The 15,747-nt window shown below is 36.1% G+C and overlaps 1 protein-coding gene across 12 annotated transcripts in view; it reads left to right on the top strand.

Annotated features, from left to right (window-relative positions):
* The window catches only part of NF1 (neurofibromin 1), a 217,158-nt gene that overhangs the window by 73,825 nt on the left and 127,586 nt on the right, over window positions 1-15,747 (top strand). For all 12 annotated transcript variants that reach the window (XM_036454406.2, XM_036454405.2, XM_036454404.2 and 9 more), the window contains 3 exons: window positions 6,867-7,001; window positions 11,628-11,741; window positions 15,018-15,097. In XM_036454406.2, coding sequence (XP_036310299.1) covers window positions 6,867-7,001; window positions 11,628-11,741; window positions 15,018-15,097 — 329 coding nt within the window. The remainder of the gene's footprint in view (window positions 1-6,866; window positions 7,002-11,627; window positions 11,742-15,017; window positions 15,098-15,747) is intronic.

The raw sequence follows: 15,747 nt of genomic DNA, 5'->3' as shown, positions 1-15,747 counted from the left end.
TTTTCCAAGTTCCCTTCGTCCATAAAATATTTTGGTGTTACGTAGTTGTAGTTCACTCTTATCCAGTTGTCAGTAATTGTTGCAGAGCATTGTTTATTTTAGAAGTTCAAATAGAGAAATTTTCTATGCCATATGTTTTGGGATTATTTAGCCTACAAAATTATAACCAAAAGAGCATGACAATGATTCTCACCTGAGGATATGTTTCTATTGATTTTTTAGAGAGAGAGAGAAATGGAAGGAGGGAGGGAAGGAGAGAAAGAGAAACATTAATGGAGAAATATTGATTGCTTGCCTCTGACTGGGGATATATCATGGAACCCACATATGTTCCCTGACCAGGAATCGAACCGACAACTTTCTGGTGTAGTGATGATGCTCCAACCACCTGAGCAACCCAGCCATTATTTTTATTATTCATATTATATATAAAATGCAAAGTTATTTTTAATTAATTTTTGTAATGCCAAGTACTTAATTTTTTAAGAAATTGACATTTCAATCCAAGTATAAGGTAAACATCAATAATTGTTACTTAAATGTTATTTAACTAGATAGACATTATTTTTTAAAATTTTAGAAAATGATTTGTAGTTAATTGCTTAAAAGTTGTTTATTGACTTATTTCAGATATCTTCTGGGGAGTTATAACTTTATTTGACTTTTTGTTTACAGTTTTCTGCCTATTTTGGTCTCCAATATTAGAAATTGGTGGAAAGTTAATACTCACTTCCAGTTTAACTTCAATATTCTGTTTATCTCCTTTCTGAAATTTTTTTTGTATGAGGATTGAAAGAAAGTGAAACTAAATTATTCTTTTGAACAAAGTCAAAATTTTGTTGGTAGTATGAAATGTTTCCTACATTTAGAAGTTATTTTTACTTTTTAGCTCTAGTCGTCAGCTGATTCTAGGAGCTGCATAATATACTATTGGTAATTGTTTCTTAAATTCATACTAGATTATTTTGGCCCAACGACACCTGTGATAAGAATTTAGTTTTTATATTTTAGTTATTCTCTGAAATTATTCATATTATTTGATTTTTAAAATTATCAGTATTCATTTGATTTTCAAAATTAAGAATAATTCTTAATTTTGAAAATCAAAATTTATATACGTATAAAATTTTGTATGAATATGTATTTCAAATAATGGCTAAAGGACAGATTTCTGGCTGATATTTTTGCCGGGAAAATAACTAGCAAATTTTATATGAAGTATATAATTTTTTAGAATAAGAACATTTTAGAATTTGGATGATCCTTAAGGTGAATTTTACCTTTCTTAAACCTGATAAGAACAGTCAGACAACAGGTAGGGAAGCATTGAACTCCCTCTAACTTCCAGCACAGTCTTAATTCCAGGGATACATGATGAATTAAATGAATAAAGCACTTACACTCCTGTGATGCCAATCTTGTAGCTTTTGCTTGAAAACTTATAATGAACTCACTAAAGGTGTCACAAAGTCTGGAAACACAGGTGAATAGCCTATCTAATAAAAGAGTAATATGTAAATTGACCATACCTCTGCTACACCTAAAGGCCATGCCCACCAGTCAATCCGGATGCAAATTAACCCAACCAAGATGACTGCAGCCACGGAGTGAGCAGGAGGCTTGGGTTTCCCTGGCAATGGAGGAAGCTAAGCTTTCCGTACACCCTGGCCGGCCCTGGACTCCGCTCAAGGCTACAAAGTTTCAATTATAGTTGAGAAATAAATCCCAACAAAAATGACTGCAGCCACAGAGCAAGCAGGAGGCTTGGCTCTGCTCAAGACAAAGTTTCAATTATAGAAAAAAATAAATCCCAGATACCAGGGCCTCCACTTGGGTCGCAAGCAGGGGGCGAGGGGGCCTTGGCCGGCCTGTAAATCACCACAGGCCCCTCACCCAGGCCACCCCATCCCCAAGGAAACTTCTGCCCTGATCCAGGACACCCTTCAGGGCAAACCTGTGCACTAGGCCTCTATCCCCACCTGTGCACTAGGCCTCTATCCTCCTATCTAATAAGAGAGTAATGTGTAAATTGACAATCACTCCAACACACAAGATGGCTAGCACGGAGAGCAGTTAGAGGTGACCAGGTCAGCAGAGGAGGGAAGTTGGGGGTGACCGGGCCTGAAAAGAAGGGCAGTTGGGGAGGGACCCAGGCCTACAGGGGAGGGCAGTTAGGAGCAAACACGCTGGCAGGGGAGCAGTTAGGCATCAATCAGGCTGGCAGGGGATGGTTAGGGGGTGATCAGGCTGGCAGGCAGAAGCAGTTAGGGCAATCAGGAAGGCAGGGAGGTGAGCAGTTGGGAGCCATCAATCTGGATTGTGAGAGGGATGTCTGACTATAGCGATGCCCTATTAAGATTGGGCCTAAACAGGCAGTTGGACATTCCTTGAGGGGTCCCAGATTGGAGAGGGTGCAGGCTGGGTTGAGGGACGCCCTCTACTCCTGTGCACGAATTTCGTGTACCGGGCCTCTAGTATATAATAAATCTTAGGATACATTACATTTGGATTTCTTAACCTTTTAGTACTATTGACTTTGGAATGGATAACTCTTTGTTGTAGGAACTATCCTGTGCAATAAGGATGCTAATCCTACCCCCTGCCCCACCAGTCATGAAAACCAAGAGTGTCTCCAGACATTTCCAGATATTCTCTGGGAGACAAGTGGCTCTGGTTGAAAACCACTGTATTAACATGGCATGTTCAGTGGGTTGTCCTCGTTTACAGTGCCTCAGATGAATTGTGGGTTTGATAAACCTGAGCCTTTAGCCTGCTGCAGAAGTAGCAATCAAGGAGTTTAGTCTGTAAAATGGTAAAATAATACTTGTGTTTAGACTTTACAATTATCCTCTACTAGTATATTGGAGATAGATACATTTCTTGTTGGAAAGAGCTAACTATGTGAAAATTTTTCTTCAACCAAGGAAGACTCATGTCCCTATTCCTTTCAGCCACCACTGATCCACTTTCTCTGTTTTTGAAGCTTTGTAGAACAGACTCCTGTACTCCTAAAGGTTCTTATTTTTATACTAGAGGTCTGGTGCATGAAAAGTCATGCAGTGGAGGGAGGGTCTCTCAGCCTGGCCTGCCCCATCTCATAGTTCAGGTACCCTCAGGAGCGGGAGGCTACCTCGTGATCAGGAGAAGCAACTTGCATCCCCGTTACACCTCTGCTGCTGCCACTGCCAGCAGTGCAAGCCTCGGCCAGCCCTGATTACCTGCACCTTGGGCTGGTCCTTGGCGGCTGGGGGTCGGAGGGGATTAGGGGACTCCGAAGGCAGGCGGGCCCAGCGTTGCTGCATGCCTGCCATCCCAGCGGGGCTGAGGGAACTGGGCGCTGCCATCTTTGAGGGCATGACAGTCAATTAACATATTCCCTCCTTATTGGCTGTGGGTGCTGCTGTTTTTGAGATGGTGTGAGAATCAATTAGCATATTCCTTCTTTTTTAGATAGATGGATCATTTTACCACTGATAGGGATTTTATTATTTCAGCTTTCTTTAAAAGCATGTGTATGTTTTGTTTGACCTGGTTTTACACCTATGGAAACAGAGACACAAATATTATTAAATGAATGAAAAATAGTGACATGGTTAGTGAATAGTCAACATTTAGTCCAGTGTATATCTGTTTCTTCAGCTATCTTTCCTCAGGGTGTGTTAGCTTGACTAAAGCAAGAGTTGTATTTGCCTCTAGATATAATAGTATCTGGCACATAGTAGGCATTTAGTGCATATTTGTTAGATGTGTGAATGAATTTCTTACTTGAGCTGTTTTCAAAATGTTTTTCCATCTGTTTTCCCCCCCCCCCCTCTTCTGGAAATAATTCAACCTAATACCACTACCCCACCCCCAATTAAAATTATATGTTAAGATCTGATTTTATTGTCCCAGATGAGGTGTAATAATTGATGAAATCTGTTAACTTGCTGTATCTCATACCATGTTTCTGCTAGACAGTCTAAATTTGCATTATTGCCTTAGATTGAACTTTCATTCATTTAAACACGTTAGCCTTTTTCATATGAATATTGACTCATAACTTCTTCATTGTGTACTTTAGTATTTGTTAAAATTTGAAATATTTGTCTTAGCACTTACCATTTACTATTTTTTAAAAATATATTTTTACTGATTTCAGAGATGAAGGGAAAAAGAGAGAGAGAGGGAAAGGGAGAGGAAGAGGAAAACACAAAAGATGAAAGAGAATCATTGATCAGCTGCCTCCATACTGGGAATCGAGCCTGCAACCCAGGCATGTGCCCTGACTGGGAATTGACTGTGACCTCCTGGCTCCTAGGTCCATGCTCAACCACTGAGCCATGCTGGCTGGACAGCCATTTACTGTTTTAAAACTAAGATAGCCTATTAATAATAGATGTATGAATTTTCACAAGTATGTAGATTTTCTACACATTTTGCTTCTTAAAGAAGATTCTGGTTCAGCAAATGCTTCTTACATACCTGCAATTTATTCATGGTTTTAAATAAGTTAACAAATGATTTGGATTCTTAATAGACACCTGAATATTCTGATTCATGAATTTTTTTCTTCTGCATGATTGCATCTCTTCTTTGGCTCAAGCATATATACCAACTTGGATTCCTACTAATTAATCTGCAGTGTGGAAGATCAATGAAAAAAATAAATGAATGGATTTTGTTTCTTACATTTCTAGTTAAGAAATATATTTCTTCTTTAGCAAGTCATTCCTTGTTATGTAACCCACTAATGGTCATTAATTAAAGTTGTGTAAATTGAAACATTTCTTTGAATTTTTCAAGTCTTATAGTTCATATTAGAGTCTCGATGCATGAAATTCATGCAAGAGTAGTCTTATCCTGGCTGCTCGCACTGGCTTCTCTCTGGCACTCAGGACCCGGGCTTCCCTCTGGCCTCCTGCAGGCACTGGGACCCGTGGACCTGGGCTTCCCTCACAGCCCCGGCTTCGTCCAGAAAGTTGTGCAGAAGGAACTTTTAGCTTATTACGCTTTTATTATTATAGATTAGGGCAGTCATGCTGTAACAAAATTTATATGCTGATACCTGAGATTAAGAACATAATTAAGCTATTATTTACTTTTTGGAAAGGATTACTTATTAAGTGTAATTCTTATGTCTGTTCATTGTTCTCTGATTTGTGTACCTGTATAATGGCTGCATCAGGGAGGAGCAGTTATACTTAGTTACATCTTAGTAAATAAATTTGTTCAGTGAAAGTTTCACCTTGATCTAAGTTGTTAACTTTAAATGAAAGAAATAGTTTAATGGGTACAAACAGTAGAAACAATTTATTGATTTTGGTAAGGTATTTGGTAAGGCATTTGCAGTTGGATTATAAATACAGAAAACCAACAGTATTTGCGAATTTTGCTATTTCTTCTACGTAGTGACATTCTTAAGCATTAATGTGTAGGTTTTTGTTCTTTGGGTTTTTTTTTTTCCCCCCCCTCTGAAGACCAAAAACCTTCAATATTCTTGGGCATAATAACAGAAGTGTCACTCATACTTAAATATTGAGGATAGTTACTGTGTGTTATAGATATGTATCTCCATTTTTACCTTTGAAAGGCAGCCTTTTTACTTGGACATTTTTGTTGTTGTTAATCTTCACCTGAGGATATTTTCCCCCCACTGATTTTTAGAGAGAGTGAAAGGAGGGGTGGAGACACAGAGAGGAAAACATTGGTGTGAGAGACATTGATTGGTTGCCTCCCCCACGCCCTGCCCAGGACCAGGAATCAAGCTTGCAATCAAGGTATATGCCCTTGACCAGAATTGAACCTGAAGCCCCTCAATCTGCAGGCCAATGCTCTAACCACTGAACAAACCGTCTAGGGCTTTTTGGACATTTTTATTACAGGTGCATAGATGCTGGATGTCCATCTACTTGTATCAATATATGTATTCACATAAAGGCATACATGTCAAACCATATATTTCTGTGTCCTTTTAAAGGAAAAGGGGAAATGTTTGATAAGAATAGAGAGAAAGGTAATATTGGATCCAGGATATAATTGTTGTATTTTCAGTTGAATATCATCTATAATTACAGTATCAGCACAGGATCCACCATAGTATCTCTGTACTAAGTAAATAATAGTTTAATAGTACTTGAGAGACATTTTCCATGAATTAATCTTTCTCAAAGAGTTCTTTCTCTGTTTTATCACTGTTCTCCTGACAAAATACATATATTCCATAATTTGAGAGAGATGGAATGCCATTGAAGGAAAAAGCAAACCAGTTAAACTATTAAATACAGAGGTTGCCTATATAGCATAGCTCATCAATTCTGAGAAGCATTTACTTTTAGTTTTTGACATCTCTGAAATTGAGAGTACATCTTATTTGTCTCATGTCTGACAGTTGACTGATTTTTCATTTCTCATACATAAATAATGATGCATTTTACAGTTGATAATGTTAAAGATTCTATGAAATGTTTGTGTTTATCTGTGTAGGATAAATGCTTATTACATGCATTGCTTAAAGTATTTGGAAAGGTATAGACTAAATATTTTACCCCTAATTTTTTTTTCATATTTTGGAAATTTTTTTCTTCACAAAGGAGTCAACCTGCTACTAAAGCTATTAGTATTTTAATGTATTTTTTCTTAAATTTTATTAGGTAGATTATATAAGAATAATTAAAATGTTGCAAAAATAATTGTAATTTGGTTTTTTTAAAGCTGAATATCATTAACCTTACTTACCATTGAATGTTTCTACTAATACCACAATTTGATGGTTTAAAATATAACTTTTTCAAAGCTTTTTTAATAATTTAATTTAAAAAGTTGGATAGCTATCATCTTGAGCAATATCTGATTCTTACAGGATGATGTCATGTTTTTATTTTTAGAGTCTTACATTTAAAGAAAAAGTAACAAGCCTTAAATTTAAAGAAAAACCTACAGACCTGGAGACAAGAAGTTATAAGTACCTTCTCTTGTCCATGGTGAAACTAATTCATGCAGATCCAAAGCTCTTGCTTTGTGTAAGTATTTTTATGAAACACCTTGTAATTATTACACTAACCTAGTTTGGTTTAACTGAAATGCCAAGACCTTGAATATAATTATTAGCTAAAGATCACTTACTGCTTCGTTCCGATCATGAAGACATCACTAAGAAAATGAACTTATAGAGAATACTAATATAATTAGATCAGATGTCTTACTTTTCTTCTTTATTTTCCTTATCATTAACTAATATACTTTGGTAAGCTCTTCTGTCCTTACCCTGTTATCAGATTATATGTTATTGAGGCATTATCTTGGGATGGGGATAGAGGTAATGAAGCATACGGTTTTGTGTTTTAAAATACTATATATTTTTTTATTTCAAAGAGGAAGGGAGGGGGAGAGAGAGATAGAAACATCAGTGATGAGACTTATTGATCAGTGCCTCCTGCACGCCCCACATTGGGGATCAAGCCCACAACCTGGGCATGTGCCTTGACCAGGAATTGAACTGTGATCTTTAAAAAAAAACACAAAAAAACAAAAACAAAAAAATCTATATCTATATCTATATCTATATCTATATCTATATCTATATATATATATATTTTTTTTTTTTTTTACTGGTTTTTTTACAGAGAGGAAGGGAGAGAGAGTTAGAAACATCGGTGAAAGAGAAACATCAATCCGCTCTCTCCTGCACACCCCCTAATGGGAGATGTGCTTGCAACCAAAGTACATGCCCCTGACCGGATTTGAACCTGGGACCCTTGAGTCTGTAGGCTGACGCTGTATCCATTGAGCCAAACCAGTTAGGGCCAAACTGACCTCTTGATTCATAAATCGACGCTCAACCACTGAGCCACACTGGCTGGGCTGGTTGGTTTTAAAATATCTAACTAGAGGCCTGGTATATGAAATTCATGCATGGATAGGGACCTTAGGCCTGGCCTGCAATCAGAGCTGGCAGTGGCCTTCCTTCCTCCGGCTGCTGGCTGCCAGCCAGGGCCTTCCTTTGTTCTGTGCCATCCCCTGGTGATCAGCGCACGGCATAGCGGGCTGTCAAATTCCAATCAGTTCAACTCTTGAAGGGACAGTTTGCATACCATGTTTCCCCGAAAATAAGACATCCTCCGAAAATAAGACCTACTTACAGGTTTCCTTCTCAGTGAAATATAAGGCATCTCCCCAAAAATAAAGGCCCCCCCCCCCCCCCCAGGCTCTGTCTCAGAATGCTATTGCTAAACATGAGAGATTTGGTCCACTGATTCTGAAAGAAATGGAGTCACAAGAAATTCACCAGGAAATTCAGGAATTGGATTGTTATGATGATGTTCCAAAAGATGATGACATGATTGTCATTGAATAAATGAGTAAATTCTTGATACTGTAGGATTCACAGTTTGTCTGATTTGTGTTGACAACCACCGTACTACCGTACTGTATACAGGTAATAAATTTCCTTTATTTTCATTTAACAATAAATGTGTACCGTATTCTTCTTCATGGAAAAATAAGACATCCCCTGAAAATAAGACCTAGCGCATCTTTGGGAGCAAAAATTAATAAGTCAAGGCACACTGTCTTATTTTTGGGGAAACGGGGTATTAACCTTTTATTATATAGGATAGGATTGCTACTGCCAAACCACTTAGCTTTTCTGTCTTCCTTTCTTGCTGTCAGTCTTCTATTATCACTGGCTTTGCCTACCAATTTTATATTGGAAGGAAAAGATGAAAATGGGTGTGGTTAGCACCCAATTACTGTCATAACTCTGCTCTTATAGCCTCAGATGGCATTAGTTTCCAGAGAGTATCAGTCTGGTATACAACATAATTAGGAACTAACAGATGTAAATGAGTAATAGTTATATCAAGTGATTAAAAGCATGGGCTCTGGAGACAGACTAGCTATGTGATTTGGGTGACTTAACCTCTCAGTGCTTTAGTTTTCTCATGTGAAATGCTGATACTTCCTACTTTAGAGAGCTTAAGAAGATTGAGATCGAACATCTTATGTTTTAGAAACAATGTATAATAAATGCATAATAAGCACAAATGTTAGCTGTTACTACTACTAATAGAATAATTGACATATTATTAATGTCCCAACTGTAACAGTTATACATTGTGAAGTTCATAGGATAACATGTTTAACTTCTGTGGTGTTTCTCCCACTCTGGTGAGTAGCATCCAGAGACTTCTTACTGCTCTGCTCTATAGTAGGCCTTATAAGTGCTAAAGTATGTTCTGTTTTGATGGCAAATTTTTCAAATTACCATACTATAGGAGTTTATTACTTGATACTCATAGTTTTGAGAGTTCTGTGGAACACTCTGAATTTTAAAAAAGAAAAGGGTATATATGAGTATTTCTTTCTAGAGAGAAACAAGAGCAGGGAGGGAGACAGAATTCCTCAAAAGGATTAGTGACATTTTGAACTTAATGAAAAACCCATCCATGTTTGGGAGTCTAACAGAATAAATTGCTAGAAGTTTGGCAAAGAAATTTTTCATAAAGATTATAAGTGAGACTCTATTAAAAAAAAATACTCTTTTCCTTATCCTTTTATATATATAGCACAAGTTATTTTATCATGCATGTCAAATATATATTAGTACTACTCTGCATGTCTATAATTCAGGATCAAAGCAGGCACCAACATCATTGGGGCAGTATGTGTTAAGTATTTTATTGTTAAAAGAATAAGAATTTAAACAAAACTTGCTGTGTTTCAAATTTGAAATTTAGCAAGCACAAAAGAATCATTTAAAATTGAAATTATTTTCTTTGCTGCCACCTAGTGGTTAAACAACTTTTCTCAGAGTAACCAAAGGTAAGTTTTATCATAATCATGTTATTTTTAAAGTAATACAATTTTATTGTCTTCTATATTTACCATCACTTTTCTCATTTTTTCAGACCTCCTAATTACTCAGCTTGCATCATCTTCTACCCCCCTCTAATCATTTTTCTTCAATAAATTTATGCTGATCTCTTTAAAAAGCAAATGCTCCCTTCCCAGCTTAAAACTTTTACTTGAAATTGTTCGTGGAATAAAGACCAAACTCCAAGTAGATATGCAAGGTTATGTAAAATCTGACTCCTACCTGCCACTTCTAGCATATTTTTTGTATCTATTTTTCTTTTCCTCTAGTCACAATGGCCTGCTTTTCTTCCATCTTACCACATTCCTTCATATCTGCCCTTACACTTGCTGTCCCCTCTGCATACTATACGCTTCTCTCTCTTCTTCGCATAGTAGTTCCTGCTAATTCTGAGCTGTCATCTCTGCCCTCAGGAAGCCTCTCTGGCTTTGTCACAATCCCCTGTTACAGGTGATCATAGCAGCATGTATCTTCATAGTTCTTATCTCGTTTGTCTGATTATTTTATTGATGTTTTTCTTTCTCACTGGACTACATGCTCCAGGAGGGTAGGAAACACACCATTTTTACTTGTCATGTCTTTGATGTCAGGTTATTAACAACTGAATATAAATGTTTTTGGGTTAACAAATGAATATAATTTTGGAAATTAGACTAACCATTTTGAATTATAGATATAGTAGGCTTACCTTAATCATTATGAGGGGAAAGAATCTGTAGTTAGCAAAATACAAATATGGGCACAAGATGAATTGGCCTCACTTTAGTGAACCATATATTCTTGAAGTATAACTAGATACTTCCAAGTTTTAGGAAGCTTTTTAGTGTCTTTAAGTAGGTATACATTTGCATTTATATACACTTCCATTTGGCTTTTTGTAGTACACAGTGATTTCCCACAATTAAAGAAACCGAGTACTGGTGTCTGGAGGTGTGTATTCTAGCCCTGTATGGATTTAGGTCAGCTCCTCTGTACTGGACAAGAGGGCTGCACAGGATATTTGTGCAGCCCTCACTCAACATGCATGTTCTTTGCCTTTGATCACAGTCATTTATGAGACCTAAATCAGTTTAGAACCAGAGATATGTGATTTAGTCATTGTAGTGTTGCTAAAAAAATTATATTACTGATACGATTTCTTAAGAAAAGCTAATAGCTTGTTTGTTTGTTTTTCAATTAGGATTTTTTTTTGGCTGGGCATTATTTACATTAATGAACAAGTGTAAATGTAGAGTAAGAAACTGCTTAACAAAAGCAGTTTTGATTTATTTATTTATTTTATTTTTTTATTTTTTAAATATATTTTATTGATTTTTTTTTTACAGAGAGGAAAGGAGAGATATAGAGAGCTAGAAACGTCAATGAGAGAGAAACATCGACCAGCTGCCTCCTGCACACCCCTCACTGGGGATGTGCCCGCAACCGAGGTACATGTCCTTGACCGGAATTGAACCCGAGACTTTTCAGTCCGCAGACCGACGCTCTACCACTGAGCCAAACCGGTTTCGGTGCAGTTTTGATTTATTAAAAAATTCCATAGTTATTTTTATTGAGATATAATTCAATACCATAAAAGTCACCATTTAAAATTGTACAATTCACTGGTGTTTAGTATATACAAGGTTGTGCAGCTATTAAACTATCTAATTCTAGAACATTTTCATCACCCTCTGAAGAAACCTGATACCCATTAGTAGTCACTTTGCATCCCCGCCTCTATTTAGCTACTGTCAAATAATTATTCTTATTGAAAATTGCTTTTTTTCCCTTGCAGAACCCAAGAAAACAGGGGCCTGAAACCCAAGGCAGTACAGCGGAATTAATTACAGGGCTTGTGCAACTGGTCCCTCAGTCGCACATGCCAGAGATTGCTCAGGAAGCCATGGAGGTAAGGGAGGAAAGATTTCCAGGCTCTTGTAGCTAGATATATATATATATATATATACACACACACACACACACACACACACACACACACACATACATACACACACACACACACACATTCTTGATGTTTCTTTGCTATGTGGTTTCTGTGAGTGATAGATGTAGTTTCTGGAAATCTGTCAGAGAACATGTCATTTCTGGAAATGATATGTTCTTATCTATACACTGTGTTATGAACTCCATGGAGAAAGAAGGGATTTACTGAGCCTCGCCAGCCAGGGCTGCACATTCTTTTTAAGTACACATGGAACATTCAGTGTATCTTGAGCTTGCAGTCTCAACAAATTTCTAAAGAAGTCAAGTCATTCAGAATTACTTTTACGACTACAGTAAAATTAAGCTAGAAATTCATAACAAAAAGCTTTGTGAAATATTAACGCTTTGCACTCCGCTGTCCCCTCTCAGGGGACATCGGAATTCTAGCATGTCACGCGGATGTCCCCTCTCAGTTTATTAGTGATTACGGGGAATTGAGTTAATTCAACGCACGTGTCCACCGCAAAGTAGCGTCGAGTAGCTGGTAGCCAATGTCCAGAATGGTTCGGAGTGCAAAGGGTTATGATTATACATTTTCATTCATACTCTGTACTAATGTACTTTGCGAATTAGTATGACCGTCATTAAAACTTGCTTTGCAATATCTACAAAAGTTAAACATAGGACCTAACAATATCATCCAAACGGTATGTACCCAACAGAAATGCATATATATGTTTACCAAAAGACAAAAATATTAATAGCAACATAATTCGTAATAGTAAAAAATTGGACTTAAATGTATCAACAAACAGTAGGATAGATGAATAATTTTGGTTATATTCATTATACCGATTAACAACAACGAAAAAAGAGTGAACTGCTAAATGCAAAGCATTAATGAGTCTCACAGACATAATGTAGAGAGAAAACAAACACAGAAGAAAACATGCTGTAAGGAACAGGCAAAAAATAATCTATGGTAATAGTAAAAAGTGGCTACTTTTATCAAGGGCTAATGACTGGAAGGGAATGTAAAAAAAGACTTCTGAGTGTTGATAATGTTGATCTAGGTACTGGTTGCATGAGTATATACATTTGTGAAAATTCATTGCACTATACATTTAAGATTTGCTACTTTATTGTTTAAGCTGTATACTTCATTTTACCAAAAATGTTTCAATGCTCATTGCTTATGTTTGTGTGCATTGCTATTGATCCTATAATTAGTATGTTTCTTGTATTCTTTTTGAAAGGCTATTTGACAATATTTGGCAGGAGCTGTGCAAATGCCCTTTTTGTGTGTGTGCTTATAATTCCCTTCCTATATTTTTCAATCCTATGAATACAATTCAAAATGGAAAGAGCTACACACATGTGCTTAATGCTCTTATCCTATATAATAAAAGCCCAGCAACCAAACGGCAGCACGACCAGAATGAGGTGGTCAACCAGTCGCTATGATGCGCACTGACCACCAGAGAGCAGACACTCAATGCAGGAGTTGCCCCTTCGTGGTCAGTGCACTCCTACATCGGGTTGATCTCCGCAGGCCATGCCCCCAACCAGTGCACGAATCCCATGCACTAGGCCCCTAGTTTATAATAGGAGACTATTAGGAGAATTTTAAATATTCACTAATAAGAGAATGGGTTAATATTTAATGACAAGAGAATGACATTTTAATGGTGAACTATCAATTTAAATATCCATTAAAACATATGCAGCTCACCAGCATTATGGAAAGTTATTTATGAAATGTTGGATGAGTGTACTATGTTTATAGTTCTGTTAAAAAATATGTCAAAACAAAAAAAAAAAACCAGAAGGGAATGTGAAAAGGAAAACTCAGTAAAAGGCTAACATTTTTTTCCAATATTTCAAAACTATTTTGTCAATCAATAACATAGAGAATTTGCCACTTAAAATTTTGTCAGTAAATTATACTAAGTTTGCACAATAGTGACAAAATTGAATGTTAATTTGTGTTGTTTTTCTTTGATATGAGTTATGAACTATATAATTTTTAAAGAGACTCCCAATGCATAGCAATTTTCAGTATGTATTTAAAAGTATTTACAGTAAAAATGTTAGGGATAAGATAATATAGATATAACCTTTAATCATTTATAACTTTTGGAGTTATTAAGTGGTCCAAGGGTGGACATTTAAATAACTTTTCTAATTTGAGGCAGATTATCAGTGCTATTTGCAATTTATGCACTTGATTTGGTTTTAAGAGAAGAAATCAATTCTCATTATTCGTTCTAAACAATGTTTCATTGGAATTGTAATAAAATGCTGTAGAGTGGAGTAAAGAACTGCCAAATATGCAGAACCGCCAAGGACTGAGAAGAATGTTCAGAGCTCAACAATGTGCCTCTGGAGGAAGCACTGTGGAGGTGGAGTTAGGGTAGGGTCTATCTGAAGGAAGAGTCTTTATACAAACTTTCTGATGGCTTTATTTCATGATAGTTTTTGTATGTTAGTTGTATATTTTAAATTAATTAATTCCTGTTAATGTTCTGTAAGCAAAATTCCAATTCAAATTGAAATAACTTAGGATGAGCCCAGCTGGCGTGGCTCAGAGGTTGAACATTGACCTATGAAACTGTGGTTCAATTCCTGGTTGGGGCACATGCTTGGGTTGCAGGCTCCCAGTGTGGAGCATGCAGAAGACAGCCGATCAGTGATTCTCTCTCATGGATATTTTCATCTCTCTTCCTCCCTGAAATCAATAAAAATATATATTTTTTAAAAGAAATATTTTAGAATGAATACTCTGCTATGAAATGCAAAGTCTGTTTTGTTCTGTTCCAAAAGAACTCGTGGCAGGATTATTTTTTCTTTTGGCTTAGAAGTAAAATAATTGTTATGTCTATTAATTTTGGCAAGCTCTTCTTACTTGGTGATTAACTTTATGTTCCACAGAATTCTTTGATACTTATTGGAATTATATTATAAATAATTTTTACATTTATATATTGGAGTTCTGAATTCTTCAGTCATTTAACTTCCTGCATGTATGCCATTTTAAGTAAGAATGATACAAATAAAGTGATTTATTTACATATGTATCTTGTTCCTTAGAGATCTGGGTTCTCAGAGTTTTTCTCTTTGGCTTTACAATGTATGTTGAGGCTACAATTAAATAGATCAATTTGTTAGCATTTATAAAATAGTCCAACATGTTTACCAAAAGTTTTTTGAATAAGTCTTCTCTCTCTCTTTAAAAATTCAGGCTCTGCTGGTCCTTCATCAGTTAGAGAGCATTGATTTGTGGAACCCTGATGCTCCTGTAGAAACATTTTGGGAAATTAGGTACTTGGACTTCTATTTTTTAATTCAATTTAAAAATTTACTTTGTGTTTATTTTTTTGTCTTTAAATATTAACTCTATAGTACTTGGTTTATTATAAAACTTTATTCACTTATAACTCTAGAGGTTTTATGATTTTGTTTGTTATTTGACTTGAAATTATTAATTAGATCATTTCTTGTTTTAACTCTGGGAACAATGTAACAGCAGTGTAGAAAAAAAAATTTTAATTGAACTACATTTTATTATCCAACCATAAGTACTAATATATGTTGTAATCTCCTTTATTACCTATTTCCAGGTAATACAACCGTGTTTTAAATTGACTCTGTTCAGTTATAATCTTAAGAGTTTTAAAATTTTGTAATGTTAATAGTTTGCTTTTATAAATTATGATCTTTCATAAGTTTTTTTAATAACCATTGTTTTAATGACAAACAGCTGCCTAGAAGGCAAAAACATACAGAATTTTATAATTTATTTCCTAGGTTATATACATTACGACCTTTTAATGAACACAAAAGGAGTGCACTGAGGAAAAGTTAGCCTCAGGTTTTGTCATTATCTTACTGTAGAAGTGAGTACCCTAAGTCGCTTGCAGCTGAGTTGAGTCCTCCACCGAGAGCAGTGCTCTTCCATGCTAATGCAATGT

This window comes from Pipistrellus kuhlii, unplaced genomic scaffold (assembly GCF_014108245.1).
Source record: "Pipistrellus kuhlii isolate mPipKuh1 unplaced genomic scaffold, mPipKuh1.p scaffold_m20_p_28, whole genome shotgun sequence".
NCBI lineage: Eukaryota > Metazoa > Chordata > Mammalia > Chiroptera > Vespertilionidae > Pipistrellus > Pipistrellus kuhlii.
The sequence above is the reverse complement of the archived record's forward strand: the minus strand, read 5'-3'. Positions and strand labels throughout refer to the sequence as shown.